The sequence below is a fragment of the Sarcophilus harrisii genome, chromosome 2 (assembly GCF_902635505.1).
Source record: "Sarcophilus harrisii chromosome 2, mSarHar1.11, whole genome shotgun sequence".
Classification (NCBI taxonomy): Eukaryota; Metazoa; Chordata; class Mammalia; order Dasyuromorphia; family Dasyuridae; genus Sarcophilus; species Sarcophilus harrisii.
In genome coordinates, this window is record NC_045427.1 from 114,522,369 (window position 1) to 114,545,698 (window position 23,330).

At 34.9% G+C, this 23,330-nt stretch overlaps 1 protein-coding gene across 5 annotated transcripts in view; it reads right to left on the bottom strand.

The window, feature by feature from the left end:
* The window catches only part of ANTXR1 (ANTXR cell adhesion molecule 1), a 277,518-nt gene that overhangs the window by 14,759 nt on the left and 239,429 nt on the right, over positions 1-23,330 (bottom strand). For 2 of the 5 annotated variants that reach the window (XM_031950622.1, XM_031950623.1), the window contains one exon: positions 15,317-15,620. The exons of 2 other annotated variants lie outside the window; for them this stretch is intronic. In XM_031950622.1, coding sequence (XP_031806482.1) covers positions 15,561-15,620 — 60 coding nt within the window. In that variant the 3' untranslated portion in view covers positions 15,317-15,560. Of the gene's footprint in view, positions 1-15,316; positions 15,621-18,616; positions 18,737-23,330 lie in introns of those variants that run through there. One more of the 5 variants, XM_031950621.1, reaches the window with a different exon arrangement.

Genomic DNA, 23,330 nt, shown 5'->3' on the forward strand with positions numbered 1-23,330 from the left:
ACAAATAATCCATGTCTCCTAAGACTTGAACAAAACTATTTCCTATAAAGGGTTCATCTAAGGAAAAGAGATTTTTTGGGGGGTGAAAGATCTATATTAATCCAGTGAATAACATTCGATAAATACTAAACTGCTTTGGACAAATACCTGTGATAGCTGGCTTATTTTTGTCATCAGATGCCTCATCTGGGCCCCTGACTTGTGAAGAGCTTGAATTGCTGCATGGATTTTGATAGGCTGACTGTTTTGAATTGGTAATGCCATTTTCCATAGAAACAGTGTTATTCACAGTTGTTGGGCTCTTGGCCCAGTTCCCAAAAGCAGTATGGTGTGGGGGAGAGAATGCTGAACACATAAGCAAAAGACTCAGTTGATCTTCTGGCTTCAATTTCTGCAGTCTGGGTAAGAGACTGTGGGAACTGTAGTATCTCAGAATCTCTGAGTTGGAAGGGACCTCAGAAATTATCTAATTCAACTTAACCTCAGCTGGAAATCCTCACTTCATTGTCCTCCAACCAGTAGTCATGAAACCTCTGTTGGAATAACTCTAGTGACAGAAAATTCACTTCAGGTAGTTAGATGGTGCAGTGGATAGAATGCTGGGCCTGTGATCAGGAACATCTGAGTTTAAATCTAGCCTCAGACATTTTTGATCTCTGAGAAATCTGGGATTCTGAGAAAATCACTTAAATCTCTTTTTGCCTCAGCTTCTTAAGCTACAAAATGAGAATAACAATACTCTATAAAGTGATTGTGAGGATTAAATGAGATAATATTAGTAAATTTAGCACAATGCCTCTTAGCAGGCATTTAAAAAAAATTGTTCCCTTTCTTCCTTTTCCCAAAGTCAAACCAATATTTTTGGATCACTTTAATTGCTAGCATCTTTTTTCTTTCACTGAACTGTTCTTCTTCTCTATAACTTTATCCTCCCCCTAGATATTGTCTTCTGGGGTCAAGCAGAATAAGTCAAATCCCTCTTCAAACACTTGCAAACACTGATTATATTTCTCCCGCATTTTCTCTTTTCTAATTCTTTCTAACATACTTTTGTCTTTGTATCTTGAGCACCCTAGCACAATAATGTAACATAATATTTATAATAGTATTATACTTATTATAATAATATGATTATAATCTATAATAATAAATAATTTAATAAGTGCCTGTTGCTGAGTGAGTTGGTTGGTTGGTTGGTTGTATGACAAGATGTTCAGGTCCTTCACCATCCTGCCACGGGGTGTACTCTAGCTTGTCAATATCCTTCCTAAAAGGCCGACCTAGAACTGAATTGCAGATATGTTCTTACCAGAAAAGAGCACAAGATCATTGCTTACATCCTTCTAAGTACTATGGAGACTAATATCACAGTAACCTTTTGTCATATTTGTGATTCATTAGCTTGATGTTCACTAGAAATCTGCTAGTTTTTTTTTTTAACTATATTCCATTATTTTGTGAGGCTTTATGATATAGTGACAAAAGCAATGACTTTAAAATCAGAGGAACTGGGTTCAAATTTACAGCTGATGTTTACTTCCTGTGTGAACTCGGGTAAATCATTCAGCCTCCCCAGATTTCAGTTATCATTTTTACTAAACAAAAGTATTGCACTAGCAGCCTTAGAGGAAGCTGCTAGGTCTAGATTTATGGTCCTTTTTTAACCTAGGCTTGTTTAATGGATTTTTTTTTTTTTTAGAAATTCATCATGAATCACATTCATTCCTGTTAAATTTCATTTTAGATTCAGGGAAATGCTTTAGCCTGTTTAACTCTTTCCTTTCTTCCCTTTTCCCTTTCTCCTATGTCTTCTCTTCTGTTTTCTCTTTCTCCCCCTTTTTCGTAGCTTCTCTCTTTCTCCACCACTCCTCCATTTTCCTTTTTCTCTCCCCCTCTATTCCTCTTTTCCCCCTTCTTCCCTTCTCTCTTTTCTATATTTTTCTTCTTTCTTTTTTTGCTTTCTTCTTCTTCTGCCTTTAGCCTGTTTAAAAGAAAACAAAGGAGAAAGAGAAGAGAGAGGAGGGGAAGGGAAGAAAGAAAAAGAGGGAAAGAAAGAGAGAGGGAGACGAAAGGAGTAGGAGGAGAAAAATAAAAAGAATATTCGGTCAAGTGCTTACTTTTTCACTACCAATTTGCTTCTGGCATAGGTGAATCATAGAACATTATTGCTATGTAATTAAAAATTAGTATCATAAAGATGCTAGTGAAGAAATATATGGGGAATGTGAGTAGGCTGCAGTATGACAAATAAAGAACTAAGAAGAAGAGCTAGAATAAGGATTTCATTGAAGAAATATATGATTAAGAAGGTGGGTTAGTCACATAGAGAAAAAGATGAACAAGTTCATGTGCTCTACTGGTATTCTCCCAATGTCAAGAGAAAATGAATGAGGCCCACAGAACAATAGTGAGGAACTTATGGGAGGGTATAGATCAGAGATAGGTAAATGTGGATGACTAACAATCTGCATTGTTAGAAATTGTGTCTACTTTAATAAGAGATACATTGAGTATCTGAGTAGCGAGTAGCTTCTCTGTACCTAACACATGTAATGTATCTTACACATATAATTGCTCAATAAAATATTTGTTGAATGACTCTCTGGACGTCGAAGTCCATTCAGTTATTGGGCTTTGAAACTTTCCCTTGTATGTATATAAATGAGGAAGCAGAATTATAAAGCAGTTGCTAGGTAGTACATGATAGAGTGCTGAATCAGTGTTCAGGAAGATCTGAATTCAAAGTCAGTCTTAGATCCTTAATAGCTGTGGACAAGTCACTTAAACTCAGTTTTCTTATCTGTAAAATAATAGCATCTACCATCCAGGGTTATGAGGATCAAATGAGATAATATTTATAAAGAACTTAGTATAGTGCTGACAACATTAATAAATGCTATATAAATGTTAGCTATTATTAATTCTGGTGTTTCAGTACATCCCATTTTGGAAGTGGATCATATTTTGAAGAATTTCTTCCCAACCCACCATTCATTCTGGGGATGTCTGATGGCTACATTATCCTTTTTCCTAGGTTGTATCTGGTACAGGAAAAAAAAAAAAAAAAACATCCCCAATCACAAAACTGTCAGTCCCTTGTCTCTAGAGTCCAGAGGGACCTACTTATCTCCTCTGAATTAGTCCCTCTTTGTCTGTGGTGGAATTTTATCCAACCAGAAATAGTCTCATTTCAGATATCAAAGCACTTTAAGCATAGAAAGCTCCTGTCCTATTCTAAGATTTATTCAGGTCTAAAATTTTATAATTAGTTTAAAATGGTCTCTGGGATAATGAGTTTCCCTGCATTGAATTCTGACTCAAGATAACAGGAATATAATTCCCTACTTTATTGGTGTTCATTCTACAGACTTTGGCCGTGGAAACTCTCACACATAATTCATTCTCTATATTTGAGCACTAATAAACTGTAAAGAATAACCTACAGACATACTGATCATTTGCAGGACCAACTTATTTGTTTTGGAAAGCTCATCATCAACTTGGCCACAAATAATGAATTTTATAATCACAATGGCTCAGAAAGATCGTCTATTAAGAGTAATTGTGATTTTTTTATTGGTGAAAGGAAGATGTATACAAATAAAATACAAGTCCTTGAATTCCAGAATACAATTAGTTTGTATTTATATATGTAGCAGCTATTTAAGATTTATAAGGCACTTTCTTAAGAACTCTAAGAAGAGGAGGAAACTTTTAAGATAATAATGAAGAGGGTAGGATTTAGAGAAGTCTTTTTTTATTAATAACGGGGAAGACATGAGAATATTTATGTTCATTAGAAAAAGAACCATTAGATAGAGATAAATTAAAGATTTGAGAGAAAAGCAAGATAATAGTGGAGGCACTGCTTCAGAAAAAACTGGAGGAGATATGCTAAAGGTGTAAAGGTATATATGTTGGGAATATTGAGTGGAAACTCTATGAATAATTTATGGAAAGACACAGTCTAAAGTACAGAAGATAAGAACATAAAAAGTCTCCAGTGAGTGGTGTTGGGAGAACTGCCCTCATTGATGAGATCACCAATCCACTGTTGTGTGATGACTCCCCATTTGGTTCTTTTCTTTCTTCACCAACTCAAACCTGAATTTCATGAGAAGACTGTTTTTATACTCATTCCATGTTTGCTGTAATGTAACTCTTTTAGCATTCTCCCTGTTTGATATTTCTCTTCATTCTTGTAATGTTGTCATTGCCTTAAAAAGATGTTGATACTGAATTGCTTGTCATTGTGTAGCCAAGAGTATTGCCTATTTTGTATTTCAAGACAGAAAATTATGACATTACTTAGTGTTTTGGACCTAAATCTAATCCCACCTAGAATGTAGTTTTATAGATCAAGCTGTGTTTTAAAAATTGTTATGTTCTTCTTTTTGTTTTAGATTATGGGTCTCTTTGAGAGAAAACTTTGTGTAAGGGGAAGTACGTTGAATTGGGAGTCAGAAAAACTACGCTCAATTCTTAGCTTTGCCACTTAATACATATATCAGCACATCCACGTTTTTACTTTTCTTTGTACCAGTTTTTCCATGTGTAAAGTAAGGGAATTAGATTAGATGACATTTAAGGGCCTTTCTAGCTTTAAATCTATAATTCAATGGTTTACCTTTGGAAAAGATGACCAATCCCAGAGAATGTTTAGCTTGTACTCCTTCAGTATTTTTCTTTCGTGGGTTGGAATTTCAAAGAAGGTGATGCATAAAGCTTTGTCTGGTTTTAAAATGTCTACATTGTTATCAAAAAATTTTAATCCTTACATGTATCTATTTTCTATCCCTATATATTTACATTATTTCCTTAGAATATTCTCTGATACTCCTAGTCATACAGAGATTTAGTATTATGTACCTGGTACAAAATCAGAGATTAAAATCAGCTAAACGTGACCACTGAAATTGTCCAAATGTATTCCTTCTAATTGATGTCCATTCCTTTTCCCCTTACTAGTTTGATGTCCTTATGTTGCTTTCTAGTACCTACTACTTAGCCCAGCATTCTCATTAAAATATTTCCTGTTCTCAAATTTCCCAGATCCCTTTCTTTCAATAAAAAACCCAATCCCTTCTCTCTTTTTCCATTTCATCTGTTCTTTGATTTTGATGTTCCAAGGTGGTTAATCAATGCTAATGTGTTAACTAATAGAAATGTGTTAATGTGTGATCCCTTTTAAGTAGATTAAGTGGGATTATAGTAGGAATCTTCCACTATATGAAACTTTAATCCAAGAGAGATTATATCAAGCAGAAGACAGATAGTAGACATAATAGTTATCCTGTGGAGAAGGAATGAAATCTCTTTTGCTTAGCCCTAATGTTAGGAAATACAGTACTTGGTACATAATGTGCTTAATAAATGTTTGTTGATTGTTACTGTGGAAGGTAAAACTATCCTAGTCATTCAATCTCAGCATTATTTTTGCCTTACTGATGATCACTCTCCCCATAAACAATGTGCCAGATCTTTTCATTTCCACCATCTCTCTAGACATACAGCCATCCTAATGGTTAATATAACCCTCATCACCTCTAGTCTAGATGATTTCAATAGCCTTCTAACTGGCCTTCCTGCCTCAAGCCTCTACCCACATGTGGGAGCAAGGTGGTTTATAAGGAAGAGAATCAGGAATAGGGAGTGAAATACAGTATAGTGGATTTTCCTGAGATGATAGTTCTGAAAGAGGTAGTTCAATCAAACATGCGTCTCAGGGCAGAAATTTCTCCACAGCAGCAAAATGTGTCACTTTGGCAGACAATCCTACAGACCATAAATTGCAATGACACTCAGCCTCAGCCACAACTGCTCAAGATGATTCACCAATAGCAAGAAAAGGGTACCTAGTTTTGTAGTAAGGGCTTCAGCTCTCGACTCAAAAGAGGGGGTAGACACCTCGATGCTCCTATAGAATCTCTTCACTTCTGTAGCCTTGTTTCAGAGAGATTTGATGGGAAACGTTCTATCTCTATCATGATAACTCAGGTGTCAGTTACATAGGCCTGTATAAAACAGGATATATCATAGCCTGTAAGTTTGGATAGCCATGTATGTATTACATCTTCTAACTCTATGAGTATCCCATGGGGAAATCAAAAGACTTATTTTGTAACCCCTGCCAATTTACTTTAGTCCATAGACAATATTAATAATGAATTTTGTCATGGATTTGTTACCATCTCATAACTATGAAACTGTATTAGTACCCATGGACACATTAATCAAGATGGATTAGTTCTTTCTCCCATTTTTACCAAAGAGATTTGCCACTTTCAGAAATATTTCCTTTTTTTCAGCTCCATTTTTCCTGTCCAACCTAACTTCTGACTGAGTTGCTAGTTTATCTCACTCTTCTACACAGTGCTGCAAATATCCAAATTCACCTTCAAACCATCCCCAGTTTAATAGAGAAAGAATACTAATCTGACTCTGGAAAAGAATCTTGGGTATTCTCATTTATCTCGCACCAAGAAGAATGAATTAATCTGTGATCAATATTCCTCTGTGGAATTCTGCTCAAGAAACTCATTTCATTGGTTCATATAAAATGTTCCACTTAATGAAAATTTTGGTTTTCCACTTCTGATTCTTTCAAATAATTTCTTATTTTTTATTTCTCATTGTGGTTCTATTTGTTGATAATTTAGGACAAAGGAAGACTTATACTTATTTGTAATGTATCCTACAGGTGGCATAGAAGTGGCTGCTTTTAAACAGAATTCAAATAACACTCCTCTTCTGAAGAGTCCTGTATGTTGATGAACAGGTCTGGCTAGGTTCACTCAACATATGTACCATTAGAATTATCCAGAATTTGGTAGATTTTTCCCATTCACATAAGTATCAAATCTTTCAATTGTGGTTAACAACTAACTATTTGTGTTCTCCATTAGTTCTTGCTTTGAGAAGTCCATGTCAACCCCAAATAATATCCATTGAATCATAGCCTCTCCCTCATATTGAAGATGAGCAGGATTATATAGTCTCAAAAGACCATGAATTTATGGACCCAAAGGAGCAACTTCTGACATTAATTATACCTGGATTGGCTATAAGCCTAAGGAATAAAAAATGAGAACCTATATACAACTTGTATGTTGTGGAATTGGTGAGAATCTTTCATCAATGATATCCCAACAAATAATAGCCTATGGCTTTGGGCTCCAGGAAGGCATTCTAGGAGAAATGTGGGATGGAAAACAACAGAATTTGGAGTAGATAGTATGTTGCCTTTGTAAAATACTGTTGATTCTTTGGGCTGATTCTTTGTATGAAACAAAGAATAAACATCTGAAGCATTATATTTCTCTCTGTGTGTGTATGTATATGTTTTCCCCTGACTGCTCCATTCACAGAGCTCTGCCCTCATATTCTGCCAACTTTGAACTCTTGTTCTGGAACTCAGATTACATTGTTCTGTCTAAACCCCTTGGATCTGTTACCCAATGGATTGCTGGCTTTGGCCTCTGAATAGCTTACTCAGAATGAAGCATTATGCTTGGACCATATTTTGCCTAGAGAGGAAAAGATTTAAGGGGAAATATGATAGTTGTCTTCAAATATTTGTTGAATTAAATTTATTCCCACAGAGGGTAAGGATAGGATTAATGGGTGGAAGATGCAGATTTCATCTTGACATGAAGAAAACCTTTCTAACAATTAGGGCTGTCTAACAATGCAAAATTCTAAGTCTCCTATTACCAAATATTGTCATTTCCCCATGATTTTTCTTGTAGCTATCTTTTCCCCTACTTGTCACCTCACTTCAGAGCCCACATCATTTTGTCGAGTGGTTTATGATCATATACTTCTAATAGTCTCCTTTCCTCACATCTCTTTTACTTCAATCCATCCTTTGGATAGCTGCCAACGTGATTTTTCTAAAGTGTAGGTCTGGCCATATCATTTTCCTACCAAGAGAAATGATTATTTCTCTTTTATTTTAATAAACAATTATTGAATTAGGATCAGAACTTTTTTTTTTTACACATTCCTATTTCCTCATTCAGAAATTAAACCCTTGTATTTATTTAGCCAGTATCTGAAGGACATTGCTGACAATGAGATCAGATTAACTTCCTCTTCAATTTTGTTCAGATCCCACTTAAGTGGGTCAAATTATGGCTAAATTCAAGACTATTGTGTTCTATTCAGGTTTGAGTGGGAGGATAAATCTTTTGGTTAGATTGCGGAGGCTGGAAATGATCTGGGAGTAAATGACATAATCAGTCAGGCTTCCTATCCCTCATTAGAATAACTACATCTCTCATTATAATATTCATTCTTTGCATTAATTTTAACCAATCAGAGTTAATTGCCATTTGTGGAGAACACCCACTTTTCCAATGGCACATAAACAGTAAGAAGCCATTATGATCCATCTTTTGGTTTATGTGAGATGACCAAATGACCATCCCTTTATTACTTAATCACTAATACTTGATAAAATGATCAATTATCCAGAAATCATGACTCTCAAACTTTTTTCTATGTCACACCTACACAGTAAATTCCAGTGGCTCCTATTATCTACACACACACACACACACACACACACACACACACACATTCCTTTCTTTGATTTCTGAAACTCAAAACAACCTGGTCCCAACTTATTAAATAGTACTTACCTTCCTACACTTAATAGTCAGTTGATAAATAAATAAACATTTATTAAATACCTATTGTGTGCCAGGCACTGTGCTAAGCACAGGGGACCCAAAGAAAATTAAAAGAGAGCCCTTGCTCAAAAAGAATCTCGAAGTCTAATGGAAGAGAGGAAATGCAAACAACTATGTACAGACTAGGCATATTCAGGTTAATTAGACATAATGAACAGAGTTAAGGGATTAAAATTAAATGCTATTGGGAAAGACTTCCTTTGGAAGGTAATATTTTAGCTGGTACTTGACGGGGTTCAGGGAGATCAGGTAGGGGAAATGAGTAAGGTGAATATTCCAGGCATGGAAGAGAGTCAAGTAGCTGAGATGGAACTGAACACTGCTCAAGGAAGAGCAAGCCTGATGTTGCTCTTTCTGTGTGTGTGTGTGTGTGTGTGTGTGTGTGTGTGTGTGTTTTGGGTTTAAAGTACAAGAAAACTAGAAAGGTGGGGTGTTGGAGGAAGGCTAAGTTATGAGAGCTTTGAACATCAGAAGATTTTATATTTTAGTCAAAATAGCTTTGTTATTTTTTACATACAACACTTTATGTCTCATCTCTGACCCTTTGCACTGTCCATTTCTGGAATGCACTCTTATCTCAACACCTCTTCTTAGAATCCCTTGTTACCTTCAAAACTCTGCTTGGAATTAAGAGTTGGGATTAGTTGTCCTCATGAAATCTTTCCTGATCTTCCAGCTACTAGTGCCTCTGCTATTTCTTTGTAAATTTACATTGTGTTTATATTTGTTTACATATGTATGTGTATACATATATGCATATGTGTGTTTATGTGTGTATGTTTTCTTCCCCAAGAGAATGTAAGCTATTTGAAAACAAAGATGTTTTTGGTTTGGCCTCTGTTAACTACCCTTCAAGTAAATATTAAAATATATAGGTCAGATTATGGCTAACTTCAAGACTTTTCAAGTGGTTTTTAGTTTGTGTGGAAAAGCTAAAGGCTTTAACAGTTTCAATTCCTTTCTGCCTCTGTGTCAGCATGAGGGAAATGAAAATTTCCACACTAAAATGGACCATGAACTTGATTGTACTTAGATTGGGAGGGGTAGAACAGCTGTGTAGGAAATAAAGCAATTCATTGTGAATATGAAGATCAAAACTCAAACTATGCCAAGATCACCGATAAGCCTATGTATTCTGGCAGAAGAAAGTACATGAGCTAAGCGGGGGTGTATTGGAGATTGATGGAAGCAAAAGGATGAAGAAACCAATATAATCACTTCTGTGGTAAAAAGGAGATGAAAAAATTTGAGAATTACTCTAGTCTAATCCTTTTATTTCATAGATGAGTAAATTGAATTCCAGAGAAGTTGAATGATTCTTCTAAGGTATGACAGCTATTTAGAGGCAGAGCCAGGACTACAAGCCAGATTTCTCATTTAGTCATACAACTCCTACATTACACTGTCTCTCGTCTTGCCCTTATCCTCCTTCTCAGGTGGAATGTAGCTAGGAACCCTCAAAAGATCCCTTCTTTAGCCCATTTTCTGAAACTGTGGTCATATTATACCAGATTACTTGAGGCAAAACTACAGTGGAAATAGTAATAATTCACAGTTCTATAGTACTTGAAGGCTTAGAAAAGTTTACCACTATGAGGTAGGTAAATCAAATGTTATACTTCTCATTTTTAAACATAAGAAAACTTTAGAATGAGACACCAACCTGCCTAGAGTCAGATAGCTAACAATTGTCAGAATTAGAATGCCATCCTAAGACTCTTGAGACCAAGTCAAATAGTGTTTCCATTATAACTCACTTTCTCAAGTTCCAAAGGATTAACACTTTTCTAGGAGGAGAGAAAGATGGTACCCACCCCATAAGTTAAAGCAATGGCAACTATCCAAAGACTCATGATGTGTCAGGATAGGATGAGTTTGAGTAAGGAATGTAATGTAGCTCCATCCAGAAGCAAATTGAAATTCATATTATTTATATCCTCTCAAAATATTTTGACACTGATCACTTAATATCATTTATTGTGATTTTATATTTATATTTATATGCCTTTTTGGAAAAGGCATTCAAGATTGTGGAATGAAAAGTTAGCATTTTTGCCAAGTTTATCCAAAAACATCTCCAGAACAATCTAGAAAATGTACCACAAACTATGTCCAAAGGGCTATCAAACCATGCATACCCTTTGATCCATCAGTGTCTCTAGTGGGTCTGTAAACCAACAAGATTATAAAAAAGGAAAAGGACCCATGTGCAAAAGTGTTTGTAGCAGTCCTTTTTGTAGTGGCAAGGAACTAGAAACTGAATGTTTGTCTGTCAGCTGGGAAATGGCTGAATAAGTTATTGTATATGAATGTTATGGAATATTATTATTCTGCAAGAAATGATCAATAGGATGATTTTAGAAAGGCCTGGAGAGTCTTAAATAAAGTAATACTAAGTGAAGTGATTAGAACCGAAAGAATATTGTACATAGCAACAACAAGATTATGCAATGATCAACTGTGATAGACTTGGTTCTTTTCAATAATGAACTGATTCAGGCCAATTTCAGTAGACTTGTGATAAAGAGAGCCATCTGCATTTAGAAAGAGGACTGTAGGGACTGAATGTGAATGATAACATGGTATTTTCAATTTTTTTGGTTGTGGTTTTTTTTCTCTCATTTTTCTTCCTTTTTGATCTAATTTTTCTTGTGCAGCATGATAAATGTGGAAATATATTTAGAAGATTTGCATATGTTTAACCTATATTGTATTACTGTGTAGGGTGGGAAGAGGTAGGGAGAAAGGAAGAAAAATATAGAATACAAGGTTTTGCAAGGGTGAAAGTTGAACATTACCTTTGCATGTATTTTGAAAAATAAAAAACACTAGTATAAAAAAGAAAATTTACCAGATTAAATTCTGATTTTTTAAAAAAATTACAGTGAGTCATTTTTTTCTAGCCAGTGGCGGCTAAGAAAGATAGATATAGAGATCTGTGGACACTTAAGTTGGGTTGGCCAGGAGTATAGTGCAGACAGGAAATAGCAGCAATGGAGGGGAGCAGTCTATCACCTAGAGATAGTAAGGAGGCTGAGAATGAACACAATCGCTGAAAGTATGAGAGTACAGATTCCAAGGGATACCTGAACCAGCATTGGCAACAAGAATGGGTATCAGCAGTTCTGTTGCTGGTTACCCAATTCCAAGTCATAATTGCAGGGTAAAGAAGAGAGGTCTAAGTTTTAAACAACAGAGTCCCTAGTTACATATGGAGCAAGGAACAAATTCCAAAAAACTTAATTGTGTGATTGAAACCCAAAAGGGGAAATTCCATTCTAATATCTAATCTCACACATAAACTTGATGTAAAAACTAGGATAGTAAATAATACCAAAAGGGAATTAAATAACTTAGTTGTTCTGAACCTTCAGAACTTCCCAGAGGACTAATAGGAACTGAATCCAGCAGCAGTCTACTGAAATTTAACCACACCCAATTCAATCAATTTAAAGCTAGGTCAGGAACTTGTAGAGTTGATGTCAGGAGGTTAGAGAACAAATGTCTCACTGAATCATATCACCTTGAAATTACTGAAAACTTCAAGGTCTCCAGATTAAGCTGCAAAAACAGCAGAAAGACACAAAAAGCTCAATTTAGATATTCTTTCCCCCCTCACCTCAAAAGTGAGCAAAACCCCAAACTATCATAAAGTCTAAAGTTAAGAAGTAGGTTTGAATAGTGAGAAAAATTTTTAAAAGAAACCTGATCACAAAGAGCTTGACAGGGAAACTTAAGACACAAACTCAGAAGATAGTTACTTGAAAACATCTTGAAGCAAAACCTCAAAAAAATATGCAGATTGGACACAAGTCCAACAAGAATTATTAGGAGAGTTAAAAAAAAGATATTTAAAAAGAAGAAAAAAGAGTTTAAACATCAAATAAGAATGGCAGAGGAAAAAATAGAAAAACAAAGGAGACCTATGAGAGATATTTATAAAATGAAAATTAACAGCTTTGTAAAAGAGTACAGAATATTACAGAAGAAAATAACTCCTTAAAAATTAGAATTGGCAAAATGGAAGCAAATGACTCCATGGGATATCAAGAAATAATAAAATAAAGACTGAAAAAATAGAAGAAAATGTGAAAACAACTGAAAAACAACTGAATTAGAAAATAGATCAAGGAAAGCTAATTTAAGAATCCTTGGACTATCTGAAAACTATGGGGTGGGTAGGGGGGGAAGAGCTTAGAAATCATATTTCAAGAATTTAACAAGGAAAATTACCCAGATATCTTAGAACCAGAAAGCAAAGTAGAAATCAAAATAATTCATTAGAATCTTCTTAAAGAAACCCCCAAATAAAAACTTCCAGGAATTTTATTGCCCAAATCCACGAACTCCCAGGGAAGAAAATACTTCATGTAACAAAAATGAAAGAATTCAAGTACTAGTGAACCAGTCACTTATCACACAAGATTTGGCAGATACCAATTTAAAGAAACAAAAGACTTGGAATATGATATTTCAAGAAGCTGAATTCCGTATAGCCCAAACTCAGCAAAACTTACTATAATTCTACAAGGGGAAATGGAAATGATGATGAAATAGAAGACTTTCAAGAATTCCTGATGGGAAGACCAGAGAAAATTTGACATTCAAACATAGGACTCAAGACAAGCATAAGAAGGGAAATGAGGAAGAAATAACAAAGGACTAAGCAACGTTAATTTGTTTACATTCTTATATGGGGAGGAGATATATGTCAATATAGGTAGGTGACAGGGCTTGGAACACTGGGCTAGAATCAGGAATACTCATCCTTATGACTTCTAATCTGACTTCAGACACTAGCTGCATGATTCTGGGTAAATTATTTAACTTTATTTTCCTCATTTTCCTCTCCTATAAAATAACTTGGAGAAGGAAATGGAAAACTATTCTAGTATCTTTGCCAAGAAAACCCCAAAATGGGATCAAGAAGAGTTGAAATGACTGAAACTACACAACAACAATACATATAAATGCTCATAACTTTATTATTAGCAGGGGTCTTGGAGGAAGTCTAATTAGACAGAGGGTCTGTGTACTGATTGTATTACATTGGGGTGATCTAAAAAGAATAGAAGAGTAGGGAAGCAGAATACATTGGGAGATAAGAGAAGGTAGACGAAGAATGGGAAAAATTACTTTACATAAATAAGGTATGCAAAGAAGAATTTATTTAATGAAGGAAATATAGGCAAGGGGAAATGGGTAATAGTTGAACTCACTCCCATCTGAACCGGCTCAAACAGGGAAGAATAAACATACATACACAGCTGAGTTCAGTAATTCACTGTATCTAACAGGGAAGCAAGAGAGAAAGAGATCAGAAGAAATGCAGTGTGAGGGGCAAAACAGAGTCTTAATGAGGGGACAAGGTAAAAAAAGAGAAAGAGTAGTATAAGAAAATAGGATGGAGGGAAGTACACTGTTAGAAATCATTACTGTAATTTTGAATGAGATCAACTTACCCCCAAAATGGAAGAGGATAGCCAGAATCCAGAATCCAACAATGTATTATTTACAAAAAAACCCACCCTTGATATAGAGATATATGCAAAGACTTAAAATAAAGAGCCTTCACAGAGCTTCAACTGAAGTGAAAAGTGCTGGGGTAACAATCATGATTTTAGACAAATACAAATTTAAAATATACCTAATTAAAAGAGATAAATGGAAAAACTATATTTTTCTGAAAGGTGCCATAGATAATGAAATATTAGTATAGAACCACATGATCAGCCTACTCTGAAAGAGGGTTGTTAGTATTGCAAATATTATACATCCTTTGAGATGTCTTTGAGAAATAGAGCAGAATGAACAAATGCCAATCCAAGTTGTGACTCTTCTTCAACTTTATAAAAGTAAAATTCTCCAAGCCTAAAAAACCTCCTAAAGCACTGTTTTGTTTCCTTTAAATCAAGTAAGAGGTACTCTGACATTCATGTTGTGCTAAGTTCTTTGCTAAAATGTCTTAACAAGTGCTATGCTATTATTATTATTATAAAGTAGCAGCTTGGATTTCAGAAGAGCTAATATTTTTACAAAGTACTTTTTCCAAAACAACCCTATGAAGTATGTAGTACAAGTTATTATTCTCATTTTACAAATGAGAAAATTGAGACTCAGAGAAACTAAGTGACCATCCCAGCACTTAAGTTGATTTTGAATAACTTTAATGCTTTTCTGAATTTGTGCAAGTTCTTGGGTCCTATAAATGGATAGCATCTAGCAAATGTGATTCTAGGTGAAAAGCAATTATTAGGCCATTTAGTTTATACAGAATACAAGTTGCAAATCAAAGGGTGTTGTTGTTGTTTGTTTGGTTTTTGGAAGGCTTTCTGTCTTCTGCTCAGCACACAGTTGTGTTTCAGAAAGCTGATAATTAAAGCAACATGGACATACTGCTATACTCATATTAAATAAATGGACCAAACTTACTGAAGAGGTCTGCTATGTCTTACATTTACATTTTACTGTTTCCCACCCATAGGCTATTAAAGTTAGTTTTTGTAGGGAGGACACCGATTCTTCAGGTACATTTTTTTGCCTCCCCCTCCCATCACTCTCAAGGGGGAACCATTCTCCTGAACGAGGTATCAATGCCCTCATTTTAGAAAAAAACTCCCAAGTGGCCACTACCTCATTTTATTTCATTGTTTTCTTTTTTCCCTTGATCACACTTGTATATCTTAGGCTTCAAAAGAGGGCAATCAATTAAAGTTTTTTTCTTTATAATTAAAGGATACCATCTTCATTATTGTAGTTCCTCTCTAATTTCAATTTGCCATGTTTTGAATGGAAAACTTTCATCTTTTCTTCAGTTTGTTCAGATATTTAGCACAAAAGACTTCAAAACTTTCTGGATTACTGGTTTCATTTGGATGGGGATTTCCTGTGAAAAATGTTCTTCTTCGAAAATTTTCTTTTTTTTTTCTGGGGAAATGAATTGACTACATTTATTAAATCATGATACTCATTTTTCAATCATATCTAACAAATATGCAAAGATTTTTGATGTCATTCAACTTGTATATTTTCATCTTCCCTTAATTTCTTTCTTTCTTTTTTTTTTTAACCAAATTAGAATTTAAAAAATGGAAATTTCCCTTCCAAACCTTTTGTTTTTCTGTTTCATGGGTCACCATAATCAAATAATTTATCACTTAGTGGTTAACCCTCCTGGTGATGAACCTTTCTTATTTAGTTAGGCTAGTTCTTGGATCATTTAAGCTATTCCTGGAACCAGACTCAGAAGTTTTTAAGCTTGGTAGACTCTGCCAGAGATTGCATTTGTTCTCTGGGCACATTGGCTCCTCCAATAGATTGAAAATCTTTGGGAAAGAGGAAGTGGGACTTTCATTTTGTATTTGCATGTTCAGCATCTGATGATCATGGCTGATAAATGTCTAATAAGTGCTTGATAACTGACTGATGAACTGATTGGCAATTTCTGAGAATAAAGATGATTTTTATACTATGAAGAAGAAACGCAAAAGACAAAGAAAAAATATGGGAAAGTAGGCTAATGGATGAGATAACTGCAAATTGTTTGGGTGTGGATGTATCTCTGGTTATTTTTTAGTATAGGCATAAAGGAAATACAGATTTAGAAAAGGAGACAAAGTTGTTATTAAATATTGGTTATAATGAGAATATTGGGAATGAAAGATAAAGATTTTCATTATTATCTTTGGGTTATTACATTATCCTTTGAGGAAAAGGATACATTGCACAACAAAAAGGGAATATCTTATTTTGAAAAGAAACTACTTCAACAAAACACTTGTTCATATAACCATTCATTTTTGTCTCATAATGCTGTGTGAGATATGGTGGGATCAACAAATGAGCACATGATGCTGAGAAAGTCTTTTCAATGGGCCAGATAATATCAGTGTTGTCCCTATATGAAATATAGCCTAAAAATTCTTCTGATTGCTGTCTGCAACTTTGGGGAGCTCTGATCCATGTTTTGGTTTATCTTATGGGTGCTGCTTCAGACTTGAATGAGTCCTATCACTTTAGCCATCCCCAGAAGAGAAGTGGTCTCCTTAGTCATTTGGGGACAAATAATGAAGTGTTATGTGTCTCAGGGTCAGGAAGACTGAGAGTTAGGAAGACTCATCTTCCTGAGTACAAATCTGGCCTCAGATATTTAAAAGCTATGTGACTTTGGGCAAGACATTTAACCCTGTTTGCTTCAGTTTCCTCTGTAAAATGAGATGGAGAAGAAATGACAAAGCACTCCAGTTTCTCTGTCAAGAAAGCTCCAAATGAGGCCACACAATTTGGACATGACATTGACAGTGACTGAATAACAATTGAGAGCTTGATCACAATTTCTTTAGACTTTCTTGGGCTCATTCTTTCAAACCCCAGCCTCTGGAGTTGGTCCTAAATTAAACTACATGTCAGTAATAATAATTTCCTCCCTTTACTCAAGGATAGTAGTTCTTAAGATGGGATCCACAAGGAAGTCCCAGGACTGTTGTTACAAAACATACAAATACAAATCATAGAAACTTGTATGTCTTTTTAAAGGTATCACTTCTATTCAATTTTGGCATCTGGCTTCCTCCAAAACCCTGCTTGGGAACTTCATCTCAATGGAGGGGTGACCCACTCCTTTTCTTGAAGCCTCTGCCAGTAGAGTCTAAATTCCAATCTCAAGAGTGTTTGAATAAGGATTTGTTAACAATTGGGATTTTTATCATTTGACCACCACCTTTGCTATATTTAGAAAGACATCACCAGAGAGTTGGCCATTAGGTGACTTTTTTTTTCATGGCAACTCATTAAGTTGCATCCCAAATTATTGAATTGTTTTGCTCTTGATTAATAGAAGATCCACATTGTTGAAATGACAGACATTGGCAATATTAAAGTAGGTACTAGGATCTATACTAATTGATACAAAAAGAAATGATTTTTAAAAGGATAATCAATATAACAATTATTTATTCAGGTAAGAGCCCCATAACCTAGAAAGCTATTTGCTATTCCAAATGGTTTTCAGTTCAACAAGTTGTTAATCATTTCTCTGGGACTTCTTTCCTTGTGAAAAGGGATTTATGAAAACATCATCCACTCTATACTCTGTTACAGAGCCACAAGGGAAACATTTTGTCCTTTCTTAAGGAGAATTTGTTATGTATAATGTCCTAGCATTCTAGCAGTGGAAGATCGCTTGGGCATAATTTTATATCTGCAACATCCCTGACAAAATGACATCCAGTTTGCTTTTGAAGACTTCAGAAGATTAATTTGCTTCCTTTTGAAGCCTCCCATTCCACTCTTGGGCAATTACTGTTCATTATAAGTTTTTCTTTCTATACATCTGAGCATAAGCTTACTCTCCCTTCTCCCCACTTCCTGTGGTGTCAGAGATAATTTTCTTCCTTCTCTTCTAGCAGTGGAAAGAGTTTTGGATTTGGAGTCAGAAAACCAGTGTTTGGTACCAGTTCTGATATTAGCTACATGATCATGGAATATTCATATAACCTTTCTAAGCAAAGAGCAAATAGGCCATTTTGGCTGGAACAATATGAAAGTGAAGCCTTACAGTAATAGGAAACCAACCACTGCATTCCATTGCTGGACAGCTGTAATCATTAGGAAGTTTTTCCTTTCATTGAGCCAAAACCCACTGCTCTTCAACTTCTACCCACTGTTGTCACAGTACTATTTTATATCATGCCAATATGAATGGACAAGCCAAGTTGTGTGAATATGCCCACCCCAACTACCGTATTTGCCACAGAATGTTTAATTGAATGTATTTCAAAATATACTCTGATTACAAGCTAAAAATACCAGATATCTTGCTTTACAGAATAGATGCATTCTAACAAAGGTGTCTATAAAAAACTCTCCTGTAAAATGAATAGTATTTTATTTATTTCTGCAGAAAAACAACCCCAGAAAATTTTTGTTAAATTACTGCTTTATTTAGAGATTAGAAGAATATCAGAATGGTAATGCAAGATGGTTAACCAAAATTTTTGATGTGGGCTGTGAAAAATGATGGTTGTAGACTCTGGAATTAACACCTGGAAAAACATTATTGTGGAATTAGAACTTGCATGGATATATTGGCTCTGACTTTTTGAGCTCCTAAGAGATTTTCCTCCATTCTCTTTTTTAATTTAATTTTTATGGTTCAAGTTTTGGGGCCAGTTTACAGAACTCTAGTTAAGACATCAATCACATTTTAACCTATCATTGGGTTAAACAATAACATCACAGTTTAAATTAATACTGATTTTAATACCAAAGCTTCTACATTCAGCCTATTAGGCATAAATGGAAAGACAAGGAAGAAAACAAAGGAGTTAGCAATTGCAATGTTCAAATTATCACCCTGGGAGATATCCCACCAAAGACTGTTCACAGTGGGAAATGTAAGTCCTCTCCTCCCCCCACCTTGACTGGTTGACCTGAAATGCACATTCCATAATCAAATGTGGAGTAAATTATCACACACAACTAAAATACTGGTGTACTATGCTATGTCAATAAATCTGGGAAGTATCTTTGAATCTCCCTTCTTTTCTCCTATAACAAATCAATTGCTCAATCCCATCCATTCTATATCACCCTATCTTCCACTTCAAACCTGGTCTTTCCACTTCTTCCTCAATAACTCCAAGTCAAACCCTAACTGTCTCTTTAAATCTAGCTTTTCCCTTTTCTAAATTCATTATCTATAAAGCTGGAAGAATATTCTTCCTGATTCTTGACCATATCACACTCATAGTTAAATGTTTTCCTTAAGTTCCCATTATCTAGCTGACAACTCATTTTCTTAGCAATCTGATTATAATCTATTTTCTATTTTTCTAGAAAATTTTCTATCCTCATAAAATATACAGTTTCCATTTATGTATCTACATACAAGCCAGATTAGACCATTAGTAGTTTCTTCATTTCATGATGAACTCTCTCCTAGGTCAGCACATTGAAACAATCTGTACCCCATCCTGGGAATGCATTTTGCATTAATTATTTGCTGGAGTCATTCTCTTTCCTCAAGGTCTGATGCAGATGGCACGCCCTTCAAGAAGACTTTCCTGATGTCCATGTCTTTTGCCCTTTAACTGTGATTCTCTGTCACTCACTATCAATTGTACGTACCTAGAATCACCCTTGTGTATGTGACATCCTTATTATTTTGCAAAGCTCCTAGGGAGTAGTGATTGTCATTTTTCATCCTTGTCTATTCAGTGCTATATAAAGTGTTTTGCACATAGTAGATACCTAATAGATGTTGAATTAGTTAATTCTGGTTTTTGTATTAAAATGATGTTTCACAGTCTGTGTGGACAAAGAATACCTGAATTGATCTAAGTACCAACATTGCATGGGAGTGGCCCCCACAAGATTTAGTGGAATTTAGGGTAACAAAACACATCAAGGAATATGTTGTCTCCACTGGACAGACATACAGAGAATTTGGTTAGATTCTCAGTATTTCCATTTAATTATGTAACCCTAGACAACCCATTTGGACTTTTCATGACTCACTTTCCAAATCTGTATAATGGGCAGAATATCTGAACAATCCACTTAACAGAGTTGTTATGAAGATCAAATAAAATAATGCATGAGAATAAGAGGTAACATTGCAATAGTGGAAGTTATATGGGAGGGTAAGGAAATCAGAAGTCTCAAGTTCAGATCCTGACCCTAGTGTTTATTACCTGTGGCATCAAAGGCAAATCACAACCTCCTTTGGCCTCAATTCCTCAGAGGCAGAGTGGTTTTGTATATAGGGCATTGGACATGGAGAAGATAATCTGGGTTCAAATTTTATCTTTAGAGAGTGAGAAGCTGTCTGGACTTCAATTTCTTTATTTGGAAAATGAGAGAGCTGGATATAATGGTCTCTAAGGTTCCTTCCAAATCTGGCACCATAATCATAAAATCCTACATAAACACCAGCTATTTCATTATTGTTGTTATTTTTGCAATAAACTTCAGAAATTATGTAAAATATTAAGAACAAAGGTGATGTAGATCTTATAGGAATATCTAAGATCATCTCTAGTTTTATACTTTCTCATTCCATCTTATTACCATGAAACTTTGGAGTCTTTGATTATCCCTCAACAGCTTTGAAATATACTACAAGGGAAAATGGGGACCAAGAAAGATTTAAATGATTTTATTACAGTCATGGTCAAAAAAGAGAATAAGGGTTAGAACTTTTTTTTTTGTCCATGTATCATTTTTCTGAGTATTTGTAATACATAGAACTGAATATATATATATATATATATATATATATATATATATATATATATATATAGCAGTAGGCATAGAAGGGAGATTTCCCAGAAGGCTTAAGAGTCCCCTAAATTGAAAAATAATTTCTTGGTAGACAGGATCAAAAAGTAACTCTGGATTTTATTTTAAATGGTTTCATTTTGACAATTTCACTGCAATTATTTTTCTTGCATCCAAAATATGTAAACTTGTTTAGAGAAGTCTTTAAGTAATAAGCGATATCTTTAAGCAATATTTTCTGGGAAAACATTGCTAACACTTGGCAAGGGCTTCTGTAATGGAAAGGCTCATTTCTTGGCTCATCATGGAATTGAGCTGACCCTCAAATTATGATAGATGTCATGAACGTGATCGCCATTTCTGGGCTGATGGCGGCCATCTGGGATGGCTTTGAAGAAGGCACAATTGTAAAATGTGTGTAGTCCTCTGAGAACAAGCCTGGTTAAGTGTAAAGAGATATACCAATAGATAATTAGCCACCAGATGAAGCCTTTACTGGCTATAGCAACTCAATTTGTCTAATAAGTTGTTGAGGGGTTGCCATCTGCATAAGTGGGGGAAGCATTGATGAAATCAAGGATGTTTTGAAATGAGAAGAAGACTGTCACCAAAAACCCAAATCACAGTAAAATGCTTTGCCATCTGTTTCTAATTATCAACAGTCATGATGTGACATTGACTATTACTTATGACTCATCAGTGGTATTATATCCACTTCCGAAATTCAATACATAATTTATTAAATTAGCTTCATGTGACCAGCATGCCCCCCACACAAAATAAAATTTTTCTTCAAATTTGAACTGACAATGACCTCTATGAGAGATCCAATAAGATTGAGTAGAGATGAATCACAGAATAAAAGATGTTGTTAGATATTGTGTCTTGTTGTAGTCCTTGACCCTTCATTTCCTGCCCCTAAATATAGACAGGCAGTGATAATCAATAATGTTTTAAAAGAGTAGCTTTTGTGTTTTATCTAAGATATACTACAGAGGCACAGGAGCTTCTTACTCTGGGGGATGCCATTGTCAAATCTCTGTGCCTATTCTTCATAATGTGTCTTTCGCTGGCAATACTGAAATGTGCTATATCAGGCAGCTAAGTGGTGCAGTGGATAGAGCACTGGGTCTGGAGTAAAGATGTGAGTTAAAATCTACTCTCTGACACTAGCTGTGTGACCCTAGATAAGTCACTTAATTTGTCTGCCTCAGTTTTCTCATTTGTAAAATGCAGATAATAATTGCACCTGCTTTTTGGGTTGTTGTGAGGAAAAATGAGATAATAATTGTAGAGCGATTAGCACAGTGCCTGGTACATAGTAAACATTATATAAATTTTAGTTTATTATTATTATTATTAGTGCAACTAGATTAGTGGAGAGAGTGCCAGTCCTGGAATCAAAAAGACTACTCAATAACAGCAATAACAACAACAACAACAACAACAACAGCAACAGCAGCAAACATGACAACAATAACTTCTGAATTTGGATTAGATAATCTCTCTAAGATATCTAAACTATGGTAGTTTTATACTTTTTCATTCTGTTTTATCACCATGAAACTTTGGAGTCCTTGATTGTCCCTCAACAGCTTTGAACTCTAGTTTATACTACAAGGGAAAATTGAGGACAAGAAAGATTTAAATGATTTTATTACAGTCATGGCCAAGAAAGAGAATAGAGGTTAGAACTTAGAGCTTTGTCGGTGTATCATTTTTTAAAGTATTTGTAATACTTAGGACTGAATACACATACAGCAGTAGACATAAAAGGAGGATTTCCTAGAAGATGTTAAAGTCCCCCAAATTGAAAAAATAATTTCTTATTTTAGTTAACAGGATCAAAAAGCAACTCTGGATTTTATTTTAAATAGTTTCATTTTGACAATTCATTGAGATTATTTTTCCTGCATCCAAAATATGTTCACATTAGCTCTCAAGCAGTTTCTTATGTTTAACCTTCTTACAATCACTTAGAGTATAATGATCTTTAGAATGAGATATCAAGATAGTTTCCTGGGACTCCTCCTAAAATCTTCTGAAGAAAAAGATAAAGAAGAGACAAAAGCAGATTATTTTGCCAAGTGCAGAAGAAGAAAATAAAATGTACATAGTTGATAATAATAATTTTGTCATTTAGTTGTTTTTAGTCATGTCTGATTCTTAATGATCCCATTTGGAATTTTCTTGGCAGAGATACTGGAGTGGTTTGCTATTTCCTTCTCCACTTCATTTTGCAGATAAACAAATGGAGATAAACAGGGTTAAATGACTTGCCTAGAGTCACACAGCTAGTAAGTATTTGAGGTTGGATTTGAACTAGGGAAAATGAGTCTTCCTAATCCCCAAACTAGT